Source organism: Electrophorus electricus, chromosome 21 (genome assembly GCF_013358815.1).
Source record: "Electrophorus electricus isolate fEleEle1 chromosome 21, fEleEle1.pri, whole genome shotgun sequence".
NCBI lineage: Eukaryota > Metazoa > Chordata > Actinopteri > Gymnotiformes > Gymnotidae > Electrophorus > Electrophorus electricus.
In genome coordinates this window covers 4,486,336-4,512,423 of record NC_049555.1, presented here as the reverse complement: position 1 = coordinate 4,512,423, position 26,088 = coordinate 4,486,336, and the positions used below count along the sequence as shown (strand labels likewise).

Genomic DNA, 26,088 nt, shown 5'->3' with positions numbered 1-26,088 from the left:
ACTAAGAGTTCCCCTGCCTGGAAGCTCCAGCCCACATCCGGCATGTAGCTAATCAAAAACAAAGCCCAGACAAATGGGAGAGCATCAAGACAAGATCCGGCACCTGCGCCGCAGATGGTGTTGCATTATTGATGGGGCAGTCTGAATCGCCCTGTCCATGCAACATTGAATAGGCTATTACTTAACTGCTGGTTAAACATCCCTTCCAGGTAGTGCTATCCAGGTGGGTGGTGCACAGTTTCAAATCAGTTACCTTTGTCTATAACGAAACAAGTTGGTAGTATGTATGTAGATAAGGGGTAGCTTCATTTTGTTATTTCGAAAATAAATATCATTAGGTTATCATAAAATGCAAAGTTTTACCTCTTCACAAGACCCATTTGCGACCCCAGTTACATGATTTCTTTTGACTAGTTTCGTGTTTTTGAATTTCGTCACTGCTTGTGACGAGATTCAAAAACATGATTAAGGGCGTTGCTTTCTGTGTTAATCTCCGGGCAATCCGTTTCTATACACAATATTGGAGTATAGAGGATCTTAAGTATAGTGTCATTTTGCTGTTGAAAAGGAAACATTTAGGATTCCAAGTATGAAAGTTTTTTTGTTTTTGTTTTTACCTCTGGGCCTGAATGCTAAGATTAATTTAGTCAAATGTTTTTGTGTGGATTTGGTTCCTGCCTATAGGTGCAATTATGGACGTCTACATAAACCGAAATTCTATATAAAATACATTAAACATGACCTGAGGATTATTAGCGCATGTAATTATCAAGATAATGTTTTGTTCAAGCCTTTTGTTCAAATTTAATTTGTAAACTAAACCCAATTCTGAACTTTCTGGAAGAAGAGTGTGACAGTTTTTTAGTATCCATAAAAAATATATATCTCTTAATCTTAAATATGTTGTTTGGTTTTACTGAGATCCTGAGTCGATTTATTTATATATTCAAGCCTGGCGACCAACAACTCACTGTTCTGAACTTCACCTAGGCTGGCGCTATTTTAAAACTAGCTACGTTAGCTCACTGTTTTCACATTTAACGAGTCAACCGTGTTGGACTGCCGTAATGACACGTAGGTCTAACTCTGAATTCTTCTTTAATACACATGTAGGTGAGGAGCGCTGACTTCAAGACGACTTCGGGGATATCTCGCTTCTTGATCGAACAGAAGATCTTCACGCAGAGTGCGGTAAGCAGATATGTGTGTAGTACACACGTGCCTCTGTCAGAGAGTTTTGACACTCTGTCAAGCCAGTACACGGAGAAGACCTTGCAGACAACAAGAGATAGGCGCACTGCTGTATTTTTAATGTGAAAACACTGATTTCAGCTGAGATCTGAGGGAGGAGATTGGCAAGCTATATTCGCCAAGGTTAAAGATTGCCAGGTCGTGAGGATACCGTTTCCTGTTTAATGGAGGGTAATCATTACGTAATCATGTGAAATCTTTGTAATTGCATTCATTATACGAAAATGTACAAAGCAAAATATCCAGTATTACACTGGAGGCGATCCTGGGGTTCGTCCACCACTGGCTTTTGCGTAATTGGCCGCGAGTATTTACGATATTCTCGTATCAATTGAACGTTCATACCTTGTGTCTTCATACCTTGGCAGACTACAGTGTTCGCGATTTAAATGTGATTGCATTCGGGCCCTTTCCTGTGGCTCGTAAATTATTATTTCCGTATTATTCTTGATGCTACTACCCCAAATCACAGGCTGAATTGGGCGGTTGTAACCCAAAATGAGTTTGCATGCGGCTCGTGGCCCACGGCTTGTTTTAAATTCATATCAGCGTGCAGGTAATTTCATTCCGCCCCAGAGCTGAACATACATAGCAGTGTACAATTGCACAAGAGAATCAGTATTTTCGTGGCAACCTTTGCCATCTACTCCCAGTGGGGTTTCACATGTTTTGTTTTGTTTTTTTCAGACAAGACTCAGTCACAAAATTATAAAAGTAGGGCGGCGTTCACTTTTACATGCGCGCTGAACGTGTTGTATGGCGTTCAGCTCTATTTGGCAACGGCGCGTGCACTGTCTAGGCGCACCGTTGCGTGTCACTGAATGCAATTAAAATTAACCTGCAACACGGCGTCTGTTGCTCTTCTCGCTTAATCTCACTGTGAACACAGAAAACCTGTTTTACAATCCCTGCTGATTGTCCTCTTAATTGAATTTTGACGCCTTAAAGTATTATGACGAACAAAAGTATAAATTAAATTTTTCACCGAGGAGGCCACTGTCTGCTTTAACGTCCGAATATATATTAAAACCTGCCGTTAAAACACTCACCCCAGTGAGCGCCTGTCTATAGGCCCGCATCCAATGACTACTAGACCCTTTGAAATGGGAGACAGTAGTACGCTTCGATAGTTTTTTTTTCACCGCTCGCGTGTGTTCATCTCCTTGCTGGTATCCAGGCACCGACCCAGTGCAGTTTGCCCACTACACTCTTACTGACTCTGTGTTTGCTCCATATGGCTGCCTCTGAGCGCGTGTTCCCGTGCCAGGGTGCCGGCGTTTGCGCCGCGGCTCGTTGGCCAGGTGTGGATGGTGTGCTCCCTTGTGCTTGGTTACCAAGTACGGGAAGTGGTGGGGGGGGTCCCAGAGAACTCGCGGGAGGGGTGCAGGCAAGCAAACTGATCAGAGAAAAATGTGGAAAACACGGAGAAGATAAGCGCACGCACAGAGCGACTGGAGGAGAGAGAGACAAAAAAGAACAAAAACTCCCAAAACAAAGAGGAGTGAGTGGAAGAGAGAGAGACAGACAGAGGAGGAGACATACAGGTACAAAACAGGAGGGGGTGACAACGCAAAAACATTGTGTTCTCACTCCTGCAATCTTAGACTTTTAATGTGTGGGTGCAGCACCATTAGAGGTAGAAGAATGGAGAGCTGAGAACATGGCTCCATTCAATACGAGCAGTTCACTGGCTGACAGCTGGTCACGTGACCAGCCACGCTACCGACACTGGCGTACGAGGTAACCTCCGGGGATATTTTTTCAGATCACAAATATTACACAATATTATTTAATAAAATGTCGATTACTCAGTTTATTAATGTTACATTGTTTAATTGCTAGATGTGTTCGTGGGCAACTGTATTATACTCTTGTCTGGATTGTCTGGATACTGTGAAGAGGATGCAACAATGAGAGTTCAAAGGTCATAGTTTATTCAGTGGGTGCTGATGTTGCCATTCAGATTAATTGCCAGAACACCTAAAAACCCAGCCACACTGCCCCTCAAAAAGGACTGTGTGAAGATTTATGGAGAAGAGTGTTTAGAAAAGGTGGGCCATTTTTTTAAATTAATTTGGCCAGTATTCATAGAAACGCCAATAGTAAGCCGGACAGATGTATGGGGACACAGTGTAACATGATAGCGGCGCTGTCAACTCTAATGCATCCAAAGCTTTCACTGCCTCACCGTGGTGTTCACAGTGGGGTGAGATGCATCTTCCTTATTAACACTGGGGTAAGATCTCATCAGGGCCACGTGATTCACGTGCATATTTCCACTGACCCAGCCGCCTGCCGAGTCTTGCTTGAGTAATTTCAGGCTGTGTGTGTGTGTGTGTCACATGTTCTGAGTGGTTAATATCATCCCATGCTGTGGAGGTCTGGAGGGGCAGCTCAGGGTGCTGCTAATGTGTTTTTATCTGCTATTGGCCTCTGGGCAGTGCCATCAACCCCTATTTCTATGAGCTCGCTCTCTCTCTCTCTCTCTCTCTCTCTCCCTCTCTCTCCCTCTCTCCCACCCCCTATCACTTCCTTTATGTTTCTTTGCTTCTTTCTTTCATCTGTTCCCACTGCCACCCGTCCCCCGTCCCTGCGACTGAGGCCTATAGAGGAGTGGAATTCTCCGGCTTCCTGCAGGCTCTTCCATCGCCTCTATCAAGCACCATTAACGTCATCTGAAGAAGGCCGCACCGCATTCTTTATAAGACACACGCCGTACTCGATCACGCCTCTCTGCAAAAAGGAATTGTGCGTGCCGTGAGCCCTTATCCCACGAGCTCTTCATCCCGCGGGTGCTCGTCCCGTGGCAGCCGCGCACGAGTCCGGAATGCCCTTATATCCCGCAATTTCATTTAGTCATCAAAAGCGTTGTCATGGTAATGGTCCCCTCCTGTTCAGAACCCAGCGAGAGTGAGTACAAGAGTAGAGTTGATACAAGATGCTCAGGTATCCTGCAGTCGTGATCAGCCTCACTGGCATCATTTGATTTGGTTAGCCTCAGAGACATGTATTACAACCTAGGCCTTCTGCAAGGATTTCTGATGTAATTTCTGTGCACCATGACGAAGGAGGCATGTGAATTCTTATAACCAGATGGGTCATTGGGTCTAAGTAGGGCCCCAGATAAATACTAGTATGTAAATACTAGTAAGGGAGGTGTTCTTATTGTTCTGGCATGGAATGAGCTTTCGTAGTCAGACTTTAATGTTTTTGTGGAGTTTTTTTTTTTTTTTTAATTCAATCTTTCAGTTATCTATTTTGATGTTGTACACAGACTGATTTTTTTTTTCACTGAAAATGAGACTTTTGTTAATTAATTTTTACTGCATGGGTAAGTCTAAGTACATAAATGACAATGAATCCAATCAAACTAGTAAGCAAACAAATGCATGCATAGTCCCATCGGCTCAGCTTTGCATGTTCTTTTCCCTTTTAGTCAGAGGTTCACTGCGAGATGGAGTTCTGGCTCTCTCTTCTGTATGAACTAGAGAGAGAAACAGAACTGAATTCACATTTTCTGCATTTCCCTTCCCTCATGTTTAAAACATCCTGAACAACACAAGAAAGTTAAAGGTTATGGAATATTTATATGAAATTAATACTGAATGAATATGTATTTTTTGAAGAGCTGTAAAAGCCCAGAGAGAGAGAGAGAGAGAAAGAGAGAGAGAGAGAGAGAGAGAGAGAGAGGCAATTTAAATGCTTAGCATTGTTTGACTCTGTAACTCATTGGTAAATAACTAGAACACACACACACCTACATACTTTTTAGTACGTACATGTTAGACCTAATGAACAGCATGCATGCTGATGAATTATACGCCATATCTTTGCCCATTAGCAGATTGTAATATCGATTCCCAGTGGAAACCCACCAACCTTAGACATATTCCACTGCCTTATGGTAATCTGCTTCTCATTAGCCACCACAAAAATGGCCAAGGCAAGTTAGCAAGTAGTACAGATAAAAGCACTGGTACACTCTGATCCACACAAAACTTCTTACCATTTGACTAGTGAAATTTTTTTTCTTCCAATTTCCAGCATGCATTTGGGCCCTGGAGGAGGTTTGCTCTGTTTTGTTGCTGCTCTGGAAGGGAGAAGGTGGCAGTGTGTCTCGGTGGATCCGGCTGCTGGAAGTTCTGCAAAAAGCCATTTACAATGCACCACAGTTTCCCATATAAACCATCAATTCTTTGGGGAAATAAAAAAAAAAAAGCTTTACAGTGTGTGTGACTCCGTTTAGTGGTTTCCCTGCTGTTCCCCCCCTGGGCCTTGGTCCATAAAGCAGCATGTCTCAGTAAACTGCAAGATTTGTCCATCAGGAATTAGGTTTAGAGCTTAACTCTGCAGGTTTGCTGGTGTGTTGGACTCCAGCTGAACACACCTGATCCCAACCGCGGTTGCATTTGGAAAGGGACCCAGCAGATGACCTACCACAAAACAGAATATAAAACAGTACAGCAGCGGTAACCTGTGCAGTTCCCTGTATCTGTATGTTTCTCACATACGGCCCAGGAGGGTTCAGATGCTGGTGCTAGTCTTCCTCCTCCTTTGTCTTGCTTTTATTCTCTTATTATTGCGCTGTTCTTGTTGACTCCCTGGAACTATCCGGAGCCAACAGTTTTCTTCCGAAGCAAAACGGAATCCCCATCACAGCAGGGTTAATGATTCCGTGTCTGGGGCACATGCCAGCGGCCCTCCGGGGTCCTGATGTTGGACTCTCACCGCTTCCTTGCTTTGTGCGGGAGGAGAATGAACGTCTTAGCAATGACCTCAAACCCCTCCCCATCCATATGCGTGACCGTCAGATAAGATGCACTGCAAAGATCAGTAATGAGTTTTTTGTTGTCATGCAGGGAATTGTCTTAGTGGGAGAGAGAGAGAGAGAAAGAGAGGGTTTTGTCTTCACAGTGCCTGCTTTGCCCGAGATTTTGCTGGCTTCCAGCCCCACAGACCTCGGGTGTGCCATGCCTGAAGAGGTCCACCCCAAACCATGCTGGAACTAACGTATCAGGAGGTGAGGTGTAGTGGAGCCTCGGTTATGGGGTGTTTGCTTAACTATGTGCCTTGAGTTTGTGTTATATGGAGCCATGAATTATATGAAGCCATTCATTCAAATATTTGCTCAGTTTTCAAATGGCTTCTGACATGTGTGTAGGTTACTGGATGTTGTAGTTCTCTAGGACACGGTTATACAGCTGCAGTCCCACACTGTAGAAGCATTGAGCACTCGAATGCTGACCCCTGATCCCTGACCCCTGCTCTGACACCCCCCACTCATCTTGAAAAGAACACGCATGGTTGAATCAGATTTGCTTGAGTGTGGAATATACTAAACTCTGCAGTGCTGTTGTCTTTCACGTCTGCAATAACCTCCATTTCATCCAGGCTAACTTTTGCTTTATATGTTAAAGCACAACCCTGAAGGGTAACATGGCATAGATCTAGAAAAGGCTTGATCTAGAAAAGTGCATCTGACCATTTGATCAGCTAAGTGCATCTGACTGTAGTTACAAAAGAATAGAGAGACCTAAAAGTTTGTCGTTTTTAAAATTCGTAGTAAATTATTTCATTCCACAAAGCCTGCCTTCCTGTTCTCAATCAAATTTAAATTACAGGCTGTTTTCATATCTGTACAACGACAACAGTTTTTCTCTGCTAATTTGTGTGTGCTGAAAGTGAATTGGGCAGTTGGGTGTTTTTACAGGTCTGTGGTTGATATTTCTGCATGGCATTCTTAGTGCTTTAAAAATGCCAGTGATTATCTAGGTAGAACAAACCTATCCCAAAGCGGTCTTCATGTCTTGTAACGTGCGTCGCTTCTTCGAGTGGTCCGTGTTCATTCGTGTTCCCTCAGTGCCAGTCACACAGATTTTCCTAATATGCTGGTGATATGTGTCAGAGGTGGGTTTTTTTCTTTTTTCTATTTCTGGTGTTCATCGACTGAATACACACAGGCCTGGATCTGTGTGCATGTTGCAGTGTGACTTAAACTGTGTTTGCTAACTGTTACCTGCAAGTTAAAAAGGTTCTTTAACAACTGTGTATGCAGTAAGTGGGGAAATCCTTTCAAGAGAGAAGGCCACAGAGGTGTCGGGAATAATATGGATTTCAGTCAGTCCTGGCAAGGTGAGGTTTGATTAATATAGGTCTTAGGACACACAGGCCTTAGCACAGGACTTCCTCCCCTTCCAGCACACCTGATCCAGCTTGTCATGTCACAAGCATTACAAGCATGAAACTATCAGTGATCCCAGTATAGACCTGAGTGACAGCAAATCTTTCCTGTACCCTGGCTCCTCCCCTGACTCTGCCCTGGCCCCTCCCCCTTGCAATTATTTGCACCTATGTATCTTTTTTTTGTCATGTCATTGCTGAATAAACAACAGTACCAGTTCAGCTGTGGTTCTTCCATGTGATTCCCTGCAGTTTTTCTCTAGAGCTACACGGGTCTATAGCCATCATGGATGTGTCTGTGTTTTGGCCCGTTTATCCTGCTGTTACAAGGAGAAATTATGTGTCTTATTTTCACTTTGATGTACAAACACAAAAGAAAATTGCCATGGCATATTAAAAAAGTGATTTTGGTGTGGGGGGGCCTTCCTTGTAATGGAACAGGTTAAAGAAAAAAGCTCCCAAACAAAGGTTTTTGACCAAGACAAAGGAGAATTTAAGTATAAAAGCAATTTGTACTTTATATTACCTCTTTAAGAACACAATTTGTAAAAGATCTGCTGCCAGACAACTCTCTTATGGACTACATAGCCCCTGATGTATGGATGTCCCCGCCAAACGACTCTAGGCTCTTCATATACAGGCTGCCTAACAAATTTTTTTATGTCCTTTTTTTAAGGTTGACCCCTGATTTTGGCAAATAAAGTTTGATCTGTTCCTTTATCTGTTTCCTTGTGACCTACCAGTCCAGAAATGTAGGAAATGTTCCATAGCACACAGCCCGAAGCTTTTTTAATACCAATAAATGACGCCAATGAAATTGTAAGATTGATTTTACGTGCAACACACACCCGGGGTATATAATAAATACGTATTAGTTGAAGGTGGAAGCTGAATCGTCGGACTATCTTAATGATGTGTGTGGTTGGGAGGGTCTGATCTGGGATCTGGGTCATGTCTGTGAGCTCTGGTAATGTTGGCTCTGCGGTACTGAGCAGAGCTGATTTAACATCAGCCACCCCTGCCATCTGGTCCACAGGTGGGACCTGTTCAGCAGTGCAAACCATCGAGATGCGATGGAGAACTTATCTTGCTGTCCTTTTGCACCACACTGTGTATGTGCGAAGGCTGTGCGCGCTAGCATGTGTGCGCAGATGGACATATTCTTGTCACGCACATTCTCTTTTCTCACAAACACACACTCTGCCCTCTTCTCTCTCTCTCTCTCTCTCTCTCTCTCTCTCTCGTATTTCTCTCTCTCTCCTAAAACACACACACACACACACTCCTCTTTATTCTCTTTCTCTGAAAGTGTGTACATTAATTAATCGGACTAAATGTCAGTGCCTGCTGGCAAACCAGCAAGTGACAAAGGAGCCCATCATTTAGCACACCGTGATTTTGATAAGGGCAATTAGACAAGAAACCAGGGCAGAAAAATCAATGCCCCAGACCACTGCCTCGGCTTGGCCCCAGGGCGTAGCAAGAGTGCACCACTGCTCTGCAGCCCCCAGGGGGCAGCACTCAGAGCTCAGCGTCACCAGTTCCATCGAGACCTTTGGACAGAGTAATTGTAGTTCAGAGCCTGCTATAGGTAGCTTTTCACCCAAAACATAACACACCTGTGGCATTATAAATGCACAGACGAGAATATTACAGATAAGAAAGTAAAGTATGTGAGCAAACTTTGCGTTGGCTTGCACTGTAACAGCATGAAAATTCTATGTTAATGTACAATAAATATAGCTATCATTATTAAGTTCAGTTTTATAATTTGTATCAAAAAGTGAACACATTTTAAGTATTTTAACAATTTCACTTGGAGGATTTAGGAATGAAAGAATGGGTATATGTTATATATAGATACCTTAAAATAATCAAATAGTATCGGTATAAAATGCAGTTTGCAGCTTTGGGTCAGTTATTGATTTTTTTAGTTATAAAATCAATGGGATCCTAAGGAAGGATAGAAGGATGAGGTAAGTTATAGAAGGCCCTCAGTATGAAGTGCAGTTTGATGATTGGGCCTAGTAATTTAATCAGTACAGAAAATTTTGTGGTTCCAACTTTAAAGATGAAAGAATATTAAAATCAATGGATTCCTAAGGGAATGAATTGAAGTCAATAAATAGGATGGAAAGTGAGATATGGGGAGAAAGAATGGAGATATTAAAAGTGGATGCATAATTTCTATCACTCCTCAGATTAGGCACAGCAGGTTTGCTCAAAGCAACTCCTTCTGGTTTAGGATGAAGCCTTCTGGAAGGTTGCGTGGTTCTATCTTTAAATCTGTATAACTAATGTTCTAATTGACATACATTGTACATTGATAGACACAAATGTTCCTTGTAGACACTAAATGTCGGTCGTTGACATTCTTGTCCATAAATACGCTTTCTAGGAGACTAAAGTGTCTTGTTCTTTTATCTGCTTTTGCATGCTTGAATCATACAAACAGATGCATCCTGTCGGAGTGACAGCTGGAAGTACTGTACCAAGCTAAATAGACTTGGCGATACTGGACAACAACCAGAGTAACCCAAGAGCTCCATTATGTTAGAACAAAGCATCAGCCCAAAGACTGTAGCTCTCTGTTCCTTGCCATGCTCTAGTCCATGGAAAACCAGCAGGTCCAGCTCCAGGTTTTCAAATATAGGCTCAACTATGACAAAGATGAACTTCCCCATTAAGGCCTCAGGGACAGCAGTGTTTATGGACAAACTTCAGTTAACTGTAAGGCTGTTGCATAATACATCTACTATTTGATGGTTATACTGTGTAAAGTGGACCGATTGTTCACAGTGGTCACTCCTATATTAGCATCTATTTTAATCCCCTGTACCATTTTGCCAGCCTGTGTAAACAGTGGCTCAGGACAGATAGCCAAGCCCTGAGTAATCACTTGTTCTTTGCAGCTGATGGATGGTGAGGACACAATGGGTCGCTTATTAAATTCTCCCTTTTTAGTGTCTGATGTGATCTGGCAGCACTGGGTCAGTCTATGCACAGGTGACCTTAACCCATTAATATTTCGCTTTCATTTAATCTACAGATGCCCAAATAACTGGGCCATTGGATGTACAAGGTGGACATCAGGTCAGGGATTATGGGATGGATATTTTGATTGGAATATGGAAAATGGCTCGCCATTTTATAGTTCAAATAATCCACGTGGAGGTTTGTATTATGTCACGTGTTGTTAGAGGTGGCCTTCTGTGTGGAAAGACTTCACTGTACACTTTAATGGGGTGCAGTATGTTCATTGTACGCACACACTCAGACACACAAGCACATGCACACAAAAGCACACATGCTCTCACGCTGACACCAAGACGGATGCGGATTTAAATTCAGCACTCGGGCAATGAGAGGTGAAGAATTGCCTTTTCTTTGGTGCACATAAGCACTGTGGTTCATTAAGGATGATGCATTTTGAGTTCTGTGGCTCAGAAGGGGTCTCGATGGGGTCAGAGACGCTATAGCACTTTCCCAGCAGGCAGAAGATACTGTGCATGCCTGACTAACTGAAGTATGTGATGGGCTTGAATGATTGCGCTATAAAAAATGTACACATATTAATAGTGTATAGCTTACATCTACATACACTAATGGCTCTTGAAATGACTGTGCTTATACATCTGTAGCATCCGTGGCTGTGTGTTTTATGTGTGAGAGTTCAAGTGCATGCATCATCAAAACAATACATGCTTGTGCTTGTCCATGTGCTGTGGTGTGTGTAAGTGTGTACGCGTATGTTCGTGTGTGTGAGAATGTCAGCACCCACCCTGTAAAATACTAGTCATCATGGCAGAGTACGTCACAATGTGAGCTTTGGTAACTAAGGAACAAGGGAACTGTATAATGGTTTTCTATGTAAACTACACACATTAATAGTATCGTCCCAGGAGGACCACTTTTCATGTGTATGTGAGAAGGTTCACTGAGTACAGGTGTACAGGTGATTCTGTGTGTGTGTGTGTGTGTGTGTGTCCTATTTTGATGTTGGCCCATTAGAGTGGTAACCCCACTCAGGCTCTTGGGTTGTTTTCCCAGAATGCATCCGGATGCATGATGGAACCTCGGCAGGTACTTTCATACCATGAAGGAGGACCAGTGAGACAGCTAGAGTGTGAGTAAGCACGGGGTCATCCCTCATTTACAGAGATGCCACACAGTAGCCACAAGAGGAGCCAAAAAACCATGGCTCTTGATCACCCAAGAGGATGATTGGGTAAATCTTTTCGCCTCTTCCCGCACTCCTCAATAATGAGGTGGACCGTAAGTGGGCTGTCTGTCTACGGGAAAGTGAATATAAACCAAATACTCAGAAAAATTGAGTCAAGATCTTAAGTTTGCAGCGTGAGCTAGAGCCCCCTACAGCACAGAAGTAGTACTGCACCTTTACGAACACAGCATACTAAAGTTATTATGCTGTGAGGAAAAAAGTTCTCAACACACTTATAAGTTATATCAAGTTTTAACCCCCAGAAAACAAAAGATAATTTACAATAGGCCACATTTTAAATGAAATGCAAGAACTGCACAATGTTTCCACTGTAACATAAAAAAATATACAGAAAAAAATCCCTAGTTTCACGATGGAGTAAAGAGGCGTACAGATGGTGTTCCATAGAGCTCAAGATTACACCATATGTTCAAGAGAGGCAATAGGCACTTTGGTCAGAAAATCATCTCCCCAAACCCAGCAGGGGGTTTTGCTAGACTAACATAGACCAAGTCCTGATCCAATCCAAAGACATTGCACCCTACTGCACTTCCCCTGGACACTTCCCCTAGGGAGGACAGGTGCACTTGTAACATAGCATTTCAGAAGTGTAAAACATAGCATGAGTATAATACTGAGTTGTGTACATTTAAGGTTATTGCAAACTGAGAAATGCAGACATGAGGTAAACAGATGTTGCTCATACTTTATATGAATAAAAAATAGGCTGTTAAAAAATCCTCCTTTGTGTAAAACCTGAATGTGGCTGAAATAAACACACTGCTTAAAACAGCACAGTCTGGACACTGAAGAAGAAACCACACATACAAAAAATAAACATTAATGTGCAATTTGTTATATGATATACTTGAAGAACACTTTGAAAGCCAATACTGTGTAGTAAGCCAAGCAGACCAAATGCAAGGAAGACCCAGTTAACTGTAGACAGATATTCAAGCCTGGTTAACTGTAGACAGATATTCAAGCTGCAACATCAAACAGCATTCGATTGGCCCTGCAATTTACAAATTTTGTAGGCTTACATTACCTCATATTCAATCACTGCTTCATCAAATCAAAATGGAAAAAAGAAAAAGGCATTTGGATAACAAGTCCACATATGAAGTACAGACGGCAAGGATGAGTAAGTCCAAACTGTCCAAACTAGCATGCGTTCTGCTTGAGGCAGTGTGTGCAGGAAAACTGTTAAGGGCACGTCTATCATTTTTGAGGTGATTAATATTGCTGTTCTAATACAGACGTCTCTGTTTTTAACATCTTTTATTTTGACATCCTATAAATGAGGACCGCTCTGTATTCTGTGCGATTATTTAAACCTGGATCTTAAAAACATTTTCCTTTGTTTAGGTTTTGAGTAAGAGTTACAGGTACACCATAGTCTTGGCTGCTCAGCCATAATATAAAAATAAATAGCTCATCAAATAAATAGCAAATGCAGAGTGATATGTATGAGCTCAATACATCACAATAGGCAAAACCCAAAATTTTAAAATAAGTGCTGCTAATTTTAAAAAATAAATACATCATATTATACTTTCACAATCCGTGTACATAAACCTTCTTAAAGCCATTTTGAACTGTTTCTAAAGCTTTGCTTTTTAAATGGAATGCTTATGCTTTTGCTTCAAAGATTAACACATGGATACGCTGAAAAGACCTGCCAACACATTCCACTTTAAATTTCTAGTAAATAATTACCTCTAATTAGAAATTATTAATAGGAAATATGCAAATGAATAAAAATGCATGTTAATGTGAGTTGCACTGGCTGCTAGTCAGTGGAACAAGCTGTCCACAGCTGTGGAACAGAAGCAGCAGTGGCTTCCGTTGTGGGACCTTCCCTATGAACACATTACAAATGTTAACAGACCTCAGGGTGGGCAAAAAATGGCTTCCAGTGTATCCCAGGCAACAGGCCACACCCACAGCCTCTACAAGACTCAGGGACCAGTGCTATTCAGGATAAGTATGGTGAGAAGGGTCAAGGTACAAATCCAGCTATATTATCAAATGCATTAGCATATGGATGGCACAGACAGAGCCTATGGCCATATTTTTACTTTTATGGCCAAGTGGGATTATATGTAAACACTGCCATGGTGAACACATCATAAATATAACTGCAGCTAAAGATTATCTTACATCCTTCATCGTAATAACTTTGAACAAAAAGAATAAGTTTGCACAATGACATCATTCTTATCTATTAAATATGTCATAGCCCTAAGTAAACAACAACAACAAAAAATTCTCCAAGATATCAACCCCTGGAGTAGCTCTCAAGTACCTCTGTCTACCATTAGGGTATATTAACAAGAAATGCTGCTATTATTGTTAACAGAAGAAAGTCAGACGCAAATAATTAGCATTATGCAAATTACCAAATGCTAATTGGTGGCTATAATTTTTCATTCTGTTGTTACCATCAATAGATTGTAAAAGTCTTTCTTTAAAAGATTCATGATACTTTTAGAGACATAGGAAATGATAAATATGAGATACATTCCTTTGGCATTGTAGTAAATAGTGCAAATTGTGGATTACATTTTCATAATTATTTGTATGTTAACTTCCTTTTTTTAAGCCTCATCTGCATGTACACAGTGCTAGTCAGCTGTGCATTTGTGACGTATTTGTTCAGTGTGTTCTCTGCTTTTTAGGCTTTTGTGAGTGGGTTCATAACCACAGCAGGTACAACGCACCAGTGCAAATCACCATTGTTGCAAAAGCGATCCAGGAAAGAGCGAGATAAGAAAGAAATGATGCAGAAACATCAAGATCTTCATGGCCCCCCAGCATCCTCGACACCCTCAGTCAAGACCTGAACTTGTCTTATGATGCTAAACCTCATAAAAGGGGGTTCATTTACTCATTTATTGATTCTCTTGTTCTTCGTTCTTCCTGTGAGGTGCTCCAGGGTAAGCCGTGGACCCGGAAGCGATAGAGACAGGTGTACTCTGGGTGACCCCAATTACTGAGGACCCGTAGTTCCACCAGGTGGTACACCTCACTGGGAGACTCCTGCAAACCACACACCCCACATACTACAATATTAGATTACATTATAACATGGACTACACAGTATAATACATCACACATAATCCCTTCACAAACACACATACGCACACCAGTGAATATCCATGTCCACACAAATATGCACACACACAAACATATACACACACACACAGTAATGCATTATTCTTTACATACATTCTAGAGGACAGAAAGAGCAGCAGTAAATGCTCTGTCAATATTTTATCATCAATATATTCTATCCATATTTTACAGTACAATATGAAACACAAGTATTCTCCTTATCATGCAAATACTGCACACTTGCAGCAGGTAAATGTATTATTCATTGTACCTATGCAGATTAGGTATATATATATATGGCAAGTATTACAAATAGCATTATGTATGCTTGTTACAGACTGCTCCTCTTTTGACTGGTCATGAGGTTCAGGCCTCTGCGTGTAAAGGGAATTCATTTAGTCTTGTTTGTAAACACGCTCCTGCTGTCAGTGAACACCTGCGTATGGGTAGTGTTATAATGTCTGTGTATTTAAACCACTGTTCATGTTTGCATCTTTGGCAGTCAATAGGAGTTTGTCATTGTTAGTGTTCGTAGTCGTGTTTATGTTCACAACTCATTGTCTTACATGTGTGTCAATAAATGTCTATCACAGTCAAGGGAGTCTGAACGTCCTGCTCCTTGCCCTGCGGCACTCGGGCCGTTACAGTGTGTGTGTGTGTGTGTGTGTGTGTGTCGGGGGTGTATATGTAATGTATATAAATACAGTATATTATATATACTAATACTATTAATACATTATTAATAATACTAAGACTACTAGCATTATAGTGCTAACATTGGACTAAAAACTGATCTGTAAATGTTTCCATCTTTCTGTGTTTTAGTGAGTGATTGCACAACTTTCTTACAGGTACTTGGTAGGTCTGGATGGGTTCTCCATCTTGGTCATAAGTAAACGATCCGAGAAGCTTTCCTTCCTCGTGTTCATGTGTCATTCCCTGGAAGAGCAGGAGTGTATAAGAATGTGAACACATTACACCCTGGAACCCCTTAAAAAGGAGCAGCTCTATCACGAGATGGAAGGAAAATAATTAATTCAAACTAATTAAAACTGTGCTTTGATTAGTATTTAATGTTGGTTAAAATCCAACATTTATAAAACTATCATGAATGGCCACCCTCCTGGCGTCCCGGTTGGCATGGTTTCCCTGTCGTCTGTTTTCCTGGACTCCCTGGTTCCGCTCTTTAGTTTCTTTTTCACCGCCCCTCATCTGCCCCGCAATTCCAGTCCATGTTTTGGTTCTCCCTGTTTCTATGTTCACCTGAGTCTGTTTAATGTATGATTGTTTTAGTTATTTTAGCTCTGGGTTTTGTCCTCTAGGTTGTTGGTTATTTTGGTAAGTCACGCTCATTCTGTCCTGTTTCAATTCCTCTCGCTGTATTGTCGTCACCCGTGCTTTTCGTTTGTCTAGTTCAAGTGTTCTACCTCAGTGTCTTCCCCTTGCCCCTGTTCATTTTGCCCTTTGTGATTGTGTCCCTTGTTAATAAAACGCCCCTTGCGCATGCATTCTGCCTTGTGCTTGTTCTGATAGGAATCATTATAAAAACCCACACAGCATAATGCATACTTTAATGTATATGCATAACATTAGATGTAAATGCATAATATAATCATTACAGCAGCCTCAGGCAATGTTGGTGTTGTGTGTGTGTGTGTGTGTGTGTGTGTGTGTGTGTGTGTGTGTGTGTGTGTGTGTGCACACCACTCACATAAACGGTGAAGTCCTTTGGTGCGCTGTCTATGTGTCCAGTGGGTGACAAGTTACGAGGGATGTGTTCCAAGGTAATGTGAGTAATCCGGACAGGGTAGGACAGAGAGATGACCAGGAACCCTTCAGAACCACGGAACGCCCAGCACTTACCAGGGTAGACCTCGGGCTGCAGTGTCATACACACACACGCACACCACACATTTATAAGCCACCCACTATGCAAGTTATTGACATAGTGCATGGTTGTGCTCTCATGTTAACATGGCCTGAGCCGGTGTCTTTTAAAACATCTAAGAACCCAAACATTTCTCTGAGGCCAAAGTGTTGGGGTTAAACCACGTCAGGAATTTGCTGTTGTGTACTGGGATGTCTGGTTCTGGGAGGGGTGTGTGTGTGTGTGTGTACCTGTATAACAGCGCGAGGGTTTTCAGAGTGGTACCACAGAGGAATTCCAAACAGACTGAGGCATGCAGATCTGGTCCGATATGTCTCAGAACAACGGGTATTTATCACACTAGCACCTATATACACACACACACACACACACACACACACACACACACACACACCACACTTAAAGCTTTCTCTAATCATTATTTATAGGCTATTTTTCATTTTCTGATGCATCTGTCAACTTTTTAGTTTAATTTTCAAACTCTTATCAAACCATTGAACCCTTACCACATCCCTACTAATCCATACTAATCCCATATTAAACCATATCTGTCCTAAACCCTTACCAAATCCTTACTAAACAATCACCAGGCCCATACCAAACCCATACAGGCACCCACCAAACCCTTATTGGTCTATACCAAACTCTTAAATGCTCCTACTAAAGTGTCACTAAGCCTTTGTCAAACCTTTGAGCAAACTATTAAAGTCCTTCACACAATGTTCATGTACTAAACCCTTATTGAGCTGAACCAGGCCTGTTAGAGCCAGGAAGTGTTAACCCAGATGTCTGAGCTCTTCAGTCCGTTACCTGACGACTCCAGTGCGTAATCCGCCATTCCTGTCCCATCGGCCCTGAAGAGACTCAGCGCTCTGTGCACAATGTGCTCTATTTCCTGTCACAACATAAATCAGCATCAGGAACCAGCATTATGTAAACATGAAACTGTGAGATTCACAGTGCAGGACTGGGTAATAAACACAGTCCACAGAGGTCCTGGGAAAATCATACACCCGTAAACATTATACACACATGCACACATGGACAAGCCCCCTCTTGGTTTACTAACTTAGATGGACTAACTCTGCTTGTGCACACACACACACACACACACATTCTTCTACTAATGGGACGTCTCTCTCTCACACACCTTTATAGCGACTGCTCCCATTCCTTCCTCTTGCAAGGTCTCCCCCACCACCCTCCATACATCTCTTTTCTCTTTGTCCTGCTGTTGTCGAAGTCTGTCTATTATTTTCTTTTCCAGGGCCTCCAGCTCCCTCTCCAGGTCTGGACGCATCACTACTTCCTGGTCAAAGTTGACTGAGTCATCCATGTCCTTCTTTAACTACAGTAGAGGGAGAACAGGTGTGTCTATGTGTGTAGGGGTGGGGGGCATTTCATTAAAATTCAGCCATTTATAGTCCACAAGTGTGTCACACATCTATTAAGTGTCATGTGTAAACGATTACACAGAAAGACGGTGCCTTAATTACCACTGTGAACTGATCTTCCTGGGTTTCTATTCTGTGGATGAGTTGTTCCGAGGCTGCCTGGAGGCTGGATCTCAGGTGGAAGATCTGACGCTGATGCTGAGAGTTGACACTAGAGGGAGACAAAATACAAACATTTCTAAACATGCTGGTAATACGTGGTTTACAGAGAGAGCTGAGATAGAGGACAAGAAAAGGCCCACTTACTTCTTTACTCTAACCTCCAGGCCCTGCATAGTTTTTTGTAGTGTCTGCATGTTCACAAACACACACACAGGCATGTCAGAATTTGGTAATTATAGCTGATATTGCTACTGCACCACCTTTATTTGCATTTTTTAATTGCAATGAAGTGCCCATTCATTACAGTAATTTCCTATTCCTCTTACTGTCTCACCAGCATGGACTCCATTTCTCTGGCTCTGTTCTCAGACAACTTCGTCATCCTGTCGCTCATAGCTGACAACCTTGCATTAAGCACCTGATCCTGCAGGGAGGGAGGGGAGAGAGAGAGAGAGATTATTACCTGTGAGAAGTATAAAACAGTATGTGTTCTAAGACATAGGCGGCATCCAGTAAACATGTGTAGTGTCAGTCCTGTGAAGACTCTTCAGCAAATAAGAGTTTCTAGTGAACGTTCTGTTTAGTGTCGTCGCCATGACAATGTCAACAGGAATAAGCATGCAATAATGTGACGGATTAGTCTGATTACAGACAATGGATTTAGTGAGCATCTGCAGGAGCAGGGTTAGTTTTCTCACCTCAGATGTAAGCTTCTGCCTTTGTATCTCCTGTTTCAGCACCTGGATCTCACTCTGACAGGATGGAGAGATGAGGGGGGGGTCAAAGTGATTCTCGGTTTCCGTCTTTCCTAACTGGCGGTTAGACTCTTCTCTTTTCTTGCCAACACTCTCTTCTAGTTCTCTTCTAGTTTCAGCTGGCAGGTTTTGACCTCTGATTCTGTACTTTAAGAAACTTGCCCTGTTTATTGTCTTTAATTTTGGTTAGGTGCTAATTTGTAACAACACAGTGCTTTGGAATGTCTCAATTTAGTAGTGGGCATAATTTAAATTCTTTTTTGTGTTTCTATCTCATTTCTTCTTTGTGGCCAGTTGATGGAGGGAGTCATTGGATTTACTTTGTTGCTAATGAACGCTTTGTGGTTCAGGGAGTCTGGGTCTGATTTTGGGTTTCTTCGGTGTGAAGAATAAGTGGAAACTCTACTCATCTGGGAGGACTGAACTCGCTTCATACTTGTTGTGTATTCTGTTATTTTTTACACAGCAGGATGATACTGTAAAAGTGATTTTATTATACTGTGCACCTGATAGTCCACACCATTAATTTGAAGGGGAAAAAAAATCCTCTGTCCCATACTCATTCTGTCTCTCTCTCCCTCTCTGTATTTCACTCTCTCATATTCTCTCTTTTCCTCTTTTTCCTCCCAGTCTCATTCTCTCACCAGCATGGACTCCATTACTCTTGCTCTCTTCTCAGACCACTTAATCTCTTCTCGCAGGCTCCCGTAGATTTCATCCTTCATGGCCGACAACCTCGCATTGACCACTTTATCCTGGAGAGAGAGAGAGAGAGAGAGAGAGAGAGAGAGAGAGAGAGAGAGAGAGAGAGGGAATGTTAAAACAGTGGGTTTATCACCTGGACATAGGAGGTATCCAATAAATACTAATCCAATAAATGTGTGCAGTGTCTGCCCTGCAGTGACTCTTCAGTCACCTGACAGTCCACACCATTAATTTGGAAATGAATCCTTAATCATTAATCATTCTGTCTCTCCCTCTCCCTCGCTGTCTTTTACTCTCTCATTCTCTCTCTCACCAGCATGGACTCCATTTCTCTTGCACTGTTCTCAAACCACTTCATCTCCTGCTCTCGCAGGCTCGCGTAGATTTCAACCTTCATAGCCGACAACCTCGCGTCCAACACATGATCCTGCAGCGGGTGCCAGAGAGAGCAAGAGAGACAGAGAGACAGACAGAATGTTGAAATAGTGGGTACCGGTGAGAAGTATAAAACAGTATGTGTTCTAGGACATAGAAGGTATCCAATAAATAATAATCCAATAAACGTGTGTAGTGTCTGTCCTGCAGTGACTCTTCAGCCAAAGAAAGTACTCACATACAGAGGGGCACGTGTGTGAAGGTGCGTGGGATCAATCATGGTCTTTTCAGCAGTGTGTAACAGTTGTGCCGTGACAAAGGGGTACCAGTACCATGCTCCTGTAAAAAATAACACACCTGTCATTGAAGCACCTGCCAGCTACACACGTCGCTAACACTCCAGTCATGAAAAAGTCTGTTACACCTACTGTCGTTTCCTTACCGCTACCAGCACACTTGCACTGCATCGGTATATGTGCATTCCTGTCATTGTGCCTTTTGTGTGTACTGTGTAAATCCCCCCCACCCCCCACCCCCCAGGAGCTAGGACATGAGATGATCTGACATACCAAAAACCAGCAAGAGGAGGAAGAGGAGGAGGATAGCCTTCCTCACACCTGCAGTGTGTCTGTAGAGATGCAGAAGGAGAACATAGCTATGCAGAGTTGCATACACCACAAAAACATGCACATACACACACATGAGCACACAAATGCACTCATGTATACACATGCACATATATACACATTCACGTGTACACACGTGCATGCTCAGACACGAACTTACCTGCTGAGCAGAAAGACATCAAGCAGAGAGATTCCAGAGGTCAGACTGTACCATGCTGGTCCCAGCCACCAGTAGAGCAATGCAAAGGCACGAGCTAAACAAACAAACAAACAATACATCATTCAAGCAAGTGATAATGATGATGATAATATCTATTTAAAATGGTGAGCAGTGTGCACCTGGGAAGGTGAGCACTTTTCGGAACCAAAAGTCTGCCTCAGCTGGAGCCTGAACAGGACCTGAGAGAAAGACACGGGCAGAATAAATCTCCATCTCCCCCCACTCTCTGTCTAGCTGTCTGTCTCTCTCAGTTTCACACACACACACACACACATACTCACATTCCTTCCCTATGTTATTTGACACTGGCACTAAACTGCCTCAGCACCCTACCTCTTACACCAACATATTCTCTGTACCCTACCTCCTACACTAATATATTCCCTCTATATATTTGGCCTCACAGTCGTGTATATCATACAGGCCCTTACTGTTCTTGGACTCCCTAAAGGAGTAATAATGGTGGTTGAACAGGCGCTTACACTTCAGCAGCACAGAGACAGACGCGAGGAAGCAGGAAGACAATGTGGTTACACTGTCAGAATGACTTAACATGCCCACATGCACGCACGCACGCACACACACACACACACACACACACGTCCTCATTTAACACAATGAAATGTCCACACCATCTATCTATCTATCTCTCTCTCTCTCTCTAACACATGCACGCACACACACTCACTGGACTGTGGGTAGTCGCCATCCTCCGATGAGGAGTATCCTGAGGAGAAGCCTGCCGGCTCTGTGGCAAGGGGGGGTGAAGCCTGGAAAACAGGGCTCCTCCTCCAGACGGCAGCCTGCACAGGCGAGGCCACGCCTACCCAGGAATAACAACACTTGGTCAATGCATTAGAAGCCCCGCCCACTGCATATACCCACACCACCTTGGCACATTCATTTAGCCCCAATAGTATTGACTTGACCACAAAATCCCACACTGAGCAGATGTGGACCTTCCATGAACGTGAAAAGATTTCCTGGTAATTGGATATTGGGTCATTTTTTCCACAGTAACCACAGTGTACAGCAGAAGGTAAACATTTCATGGAAACATAGGACACTTTGATGCTACTGCAATACTAATTTACCACTACTTTAGTATAGTTTTAGTATAGCTTTAGTATAGCATTAATACTGCTTTAATACAGTTCATTGAAGTATAATGAAGGAAATTCCTTTTGATTGGGGGAGTTGGAGGTGGAATTTAAATATGAAGTATCTGGTGCATATGAGGTATATGCTGAGTATTACGTATATGGTGAGTATTAGGTATATGGTGAGTATTAGGTATTAGGTATATGATGAGTATTAGGTATATGGTGAGTATTAGGTATTAGGTATATGATGAATATTAGGTATATGGTGAGTATTTGGTATATGGTGAGTATTAGGTATTGGGTATATGATGAATATTAGGTATATGGTGAGTATTTGGTATATGGTGAGTATTAGGTATTAGATATATGGTGAGTATTGGGTATATGATGAATATTAGGTATATGGTGAGTATTTGGTATATGGTGAGTATTAGGTATTAGGGATATGGCGAGTATTAGGTATTAGGTATATGGTGAGTATTAGGTATTAGATATATAGTGAGTATTAGGTATTGGGTATATGATTAATATTAGGTATATGGTGAGTATTTGGTATATGGTGAGTATTAGGTATTAGATATATGGTGAGTATTGGGTATATGATGAATATTAGGTATATGGTGAGTATTTGGTATATGGTGAGTATTAGGTATTAGGGATATGGCGAGTATTAGGTATTAGGTATATGGTGAGTATTAGGTATTAGATATATAGTGAGTATTAGGTATTGGGTATATGATGAATATTAGGTATATGGTGAGTATTTGGTATATGGTGAGTATTAGGTATATGGCAAGTATTTGTATTAGGTATATGGTGAGCATTTGGTATATGATGAGTACTAGGTATATGGTGAGTATTAGGTATATGGTGAGTATTGGGTATATGGTGAGTATTAAAAAAATGAATAGCTGTATTGACAATCTGTTTGAAAAATGAATTACAGTAAGATGTATTATTATAGTACATACATGACTATAATACATACATTCTTCTGTGAATGTGTGCGTAAGAAAAAACATTGATTATAGCTTGTTATAAACTGGTTATAAACAGTTGAATATGACATCAGCACTGACCTGTAAATTCATCCTCTGTGATGAGCTCACTGGTGTATGGGCCCTGTGATGAGCTGAGGCTGCTGGCATGGCTTGAGGTGCGGGAGGACCCGACCAGCTTACGGTTGGCTGCCTTCTTCTTAAAGACCCTGGAGAGAAAGAGAGAGAGAGAGAGAGAGAAGCTGATGTTCACCAAAAACACATGCACTCTTTCACACACACACACACACACACACACACACACACACACACACACACACACACACACACACACACACACACCTACACACCTGAAGGGGCTCTCTTTGTACGAGATGGGTGAAGCCGATCCATTAGAACAGGTGCTGGCAGTGTCGTCATCCTGGGGGTAGTACCCACTCGTTTTTAAGCGGGCGCTGCGCCTTGACATCTCTGCACGAAGAGACAATCAATTAATCAGTCAATCAATCAAACAGTTAACAGAATCTAATGTTCTCATTCCTTTGTATAGGCTTTCCAGAAATATAGGCATGAATTTCCATCTGAACATTACATTAGTGAATAGGACATATAGTAAAATGTACTTACTAAATATTTCAATGTTATTCAAATAGCATGGGAGGTTACTCTTTCTGCAGTCCTTCCCTGAGATTTAAGAGTGGGTTCACTGCAGGTTGACTAAGGGTTGTTTTCCTAGATAAGAATTCAGTCCTGGACTAGTCTGGAACTAATCTGCAGTGTCATCGCTGAAGTGCATCCCTACTGGACAAGGCTGTAAGAACCCGGTGATGTGTTGGCCATCCTGTTACAGTTGTGCTAATAGAGGTGTTGCCTGCACAGTTCTCACAGGTCATGGTATTCACTAAAGGCAATCATAGCAGACATGGTTTTTTCATTTGTTTTGTGTCTGTGTACAATAGCAAAGTCTAATCTTCCGTCTGTCTGTCTGTCTCTCTCTCTCTCTCTCTCTCACACACACACACACACACTCACACACAGAGACCTCTCACAGTTGCTGTAAACCGGTTTATTTTCAAAAATGAGAAACAGCCCAAACAGCCACAGAAGTGGTCTGTTTCTTGCACACACACACGCACATGCACACTCTCTCTCTCTCTCTCTGAATAGCATCTCTTCCTATTTTGCATTCTTTCATTAACACACAGACTTGTCTTGCCTTCATCACTCTCAAACTGAGCACGGCAAGAAGAGAGGAGACATTAGGTTGCGAAATGAGGATACCACAAAAAGCCACAGTTGGATTTTCATTAATCAAGATCAAAGACACGAGAGAGAAATTAGACATGAGAGAGAGAGAGAGAGACAGAGTGAGTGAGTGAGAGAGAGAGAGAGAGTGAGTGAGTGAGCAAGAGAGAGAGAGTGAGCGAGAGAGACAGAGTGAGTGAGCGAGAGAGAGACAGAGTGAGTGAGCGAGAGAGACAAAGTGAGTGAGAGAGAGTGAGTGAGTGAGTGAGAGAGAGACAGTGAGTGAGTGAGAGAGAGACAGAGTGAGTGAGTGAGTGAGAGAGAGAGAGAGAGAGAGAGAGAGAGAGAGAGAGAGAGAGAGACAGAGTGAGTGAGTGGGGGGGGGGGGGGTAAGTGGTGTGTTACCGACGTTGAGACAGGGAGAGAGAGCATAAGTGAAGATTGACTCATGCTAAAATAAACATCTGAAGCTGGAATATTTGAAGTCCTATTTAACACACACACACACACACACACACACACACACACACACACACACACACACACACACACACACACACACAAGCCACAGGGCAATGATAAAAGAGGCTGAAATTGTTTACCAAAAACGAACGCAGAAGATAGAAGCCTATCGGACACTATCGGAATGAGCTTGGACCACAGACAGTGTCGCAGAAGGGCAGGTCAGCTCGGGTCATGGTAGCGCACTACGAGGCCAAAACAGCTGGTGGATATTTACGAAATTACACGGCTTTAACTTTAGACGGTGGTTCTATAGGTAACGTTAGCTAGTTAGCTGGCGTTAAACTAAACTTATCCAAGGTAAACTACGCGACCCAGGCTATTTAAGTACCTAACTAACAATGACTTAACTTCTGGTTCCCTGTAAACGAACAATCCGTGTAATTCTGTAGCACCTAAAAGATAACCAACACAACCAGCAAAAGCTTCTTCTTCGACAGCGCAGAGAAATAACTAGTTACCAAGCAACAAGCAAAGGCTTTGCACGTGCCTAGTTTGCTACTTACCTCGTTCACTTTCGGCCTCAGAGGAAGCCATTCTGTCCGCGAGCTGTCAAATAATGGCGAATCTACCGCCCGCTATAGCTAGCTAGCTAACAAAGTGACAATAAATAATAAAAACAAATAATAGTGAATATACCGCCCACTATAGCTATTACCTATCTTAGCTAACACAGTGATAATAAATAATAAAAACAAATAATAGTGAATATACCGCCCACTATAGCTATGACCTATCTTAGCTAACACAGTGATAATAAATAATAAAAACAAATAACAGTGAATCTACCGCCCGCTATAGCCAGCAACAAAGTGCAGAGAGCCGGCGCAGCGCTGTCCCAAAGCTTCTCCACAACAACAAACAGCTTACTGGCCAAACCGACTTATTTTGCACAGCGAAACAGATAATTTAAAAGACGCAAAAGTAACGTAGGTGCGGAGGAAGACGAAAAAGTGACAGCTATTCCAGGAAGGGGTTTGACAGTGGGCACAAACCCCTCCTTCTGGCGTCGCTTTCGGTTGTTTTTAAAACGATCGGACTGGCACGCGCTTACTCTGATAACGCTCGCGCCCCCAAACGCCGGAGTTCACAACAACCGCACAAGCAAAAGTTTACAAAATCTGAATTTTTTTATTTTTTTTCTTTGTTCGGGGAGGGATGTTTTGCATTTCAAAGTAACCGTATTCCTTACAAATCTATAATGTATTAAAATATAAAGTTATATTAAAAGACCCAGATGGCTTCGAACAGTGCTGACGGGTTTTTGTTTGTTTTTTCGCTTTGAAACGTAGTAACTTTTCGGTAGCAACCTAATTACGCGTCAA

The 26,088-nt window shown here is 42.3% G+C and overlaps 1 protein-coding gene and 1 long non-coding RNA gene across 6 annotated transcripts in view; one reads left to right on the top strand and one right to left on the bottom strand.

The window, feature by feature from the left end:
* Positions 1–531: 531 nt before the first annotated feature.
* Positions 532–5,423, top strand: LOC113580706. 2 transcript variants are annotated; one of them, XR_003410992.1, is made up of 3 exons: positions 532–587; positions 1,114–1,191; positions 5,296–5,423. It is a non-coding gene; the product is annotated as an uncharacterized LOC113580706 (long non-coding RNA). The 2 variants fall into 2 exon arrangements; XR_003410991.1 differs by lacking the exon at positions 532–587 and adding an exon at positions 641–761.
* Positions 5,424–11,889: 6,466 nt separating this feature from the next.
* si:dkey-92f12.2 (SUN domain-containing protein 2) overlaps positions 11,890–26,088 on the bottom strand; it is a 14,310-nt gene continuing 111 nt past the window's right edge. The window contains exons 1-21 of one of the 4 annotated variants that reach the window (XM_035521068.1): positions 25,553–25,797; positions 25,270–25,355; positions 23,347–23,467; positions 23,078–23,205; positions 21,584–21,718; positions 21,015–21,074; positions 20,836–20,929; positions 20,619–20,677; positions 20,288–20,388; positions 19,988–20,101; positions 19,614–19,724; positions 18,913–18,966; positions 18,549–18,638; positions 18,359–18,402; positions 18,155–18,263; positions 17,809–18,006; positions 17,469–17,553; positions 16,889–17,004; positions 16,482–16,649; positions 15,620–15,709; positions 11,890–14,695 (exon numbers count right to left, since the gene is read on the bottom strand). In XM_035521068.1, the coding sequence (XP_035376961.1) occupies positions 14,540–14,695; positions 15,620–15,709; positions 16,482–16,649; positions 16,889–17,004; positions 17,469–17,553; positions 17,809–18,006; positions 18,155–18,263; positions 18,359–18,402; positions 18,549–18,638; positions 18,913–18,966; positions 19,614–19,724; positions 19,988–20,101; positions 20,288–20,388; positions 20,619–20,677; positions 20,836–20,929; positions 21,015–21,074; positions 21,584–21,718; positions 23,078–23,205; positions 23,347–23,467; positions 25,270–25,300 (2,064 nt within the window). In that variant the 5' untranslated portion in view covers positions 25,301–25,355; positions 25,553–25,797 and the 3' untranslated portion in view covers positions 11,890–14,539. Of the gene's footprint in view, positions 14,696–15,619; positions 15,710–16,481; positions 16,650–16,888; positions 17,005–17,468; positions 17,554–17,808; positions 18,007–18,154; positions 18,264–18,358; positions 18,403–18,548; positions 18,639–18,912; positions 18,967–19,613; positions 19,725–19,987; positions 20,102–20,287; positions 20,389–20,618; positions 20,678–20,835; positions 20,930–21,014; positions 21,075–21,583; positions 21,719–23,077; positions 23,206–23,346; positions 23,468–25,269; positions 25,799–26,088 lie in introns of those variants that run through there. The other 3 variants (XM_027015406.2, XM_035521069.1, XM_035521070.1) reach the window with 3 other exon arrangements.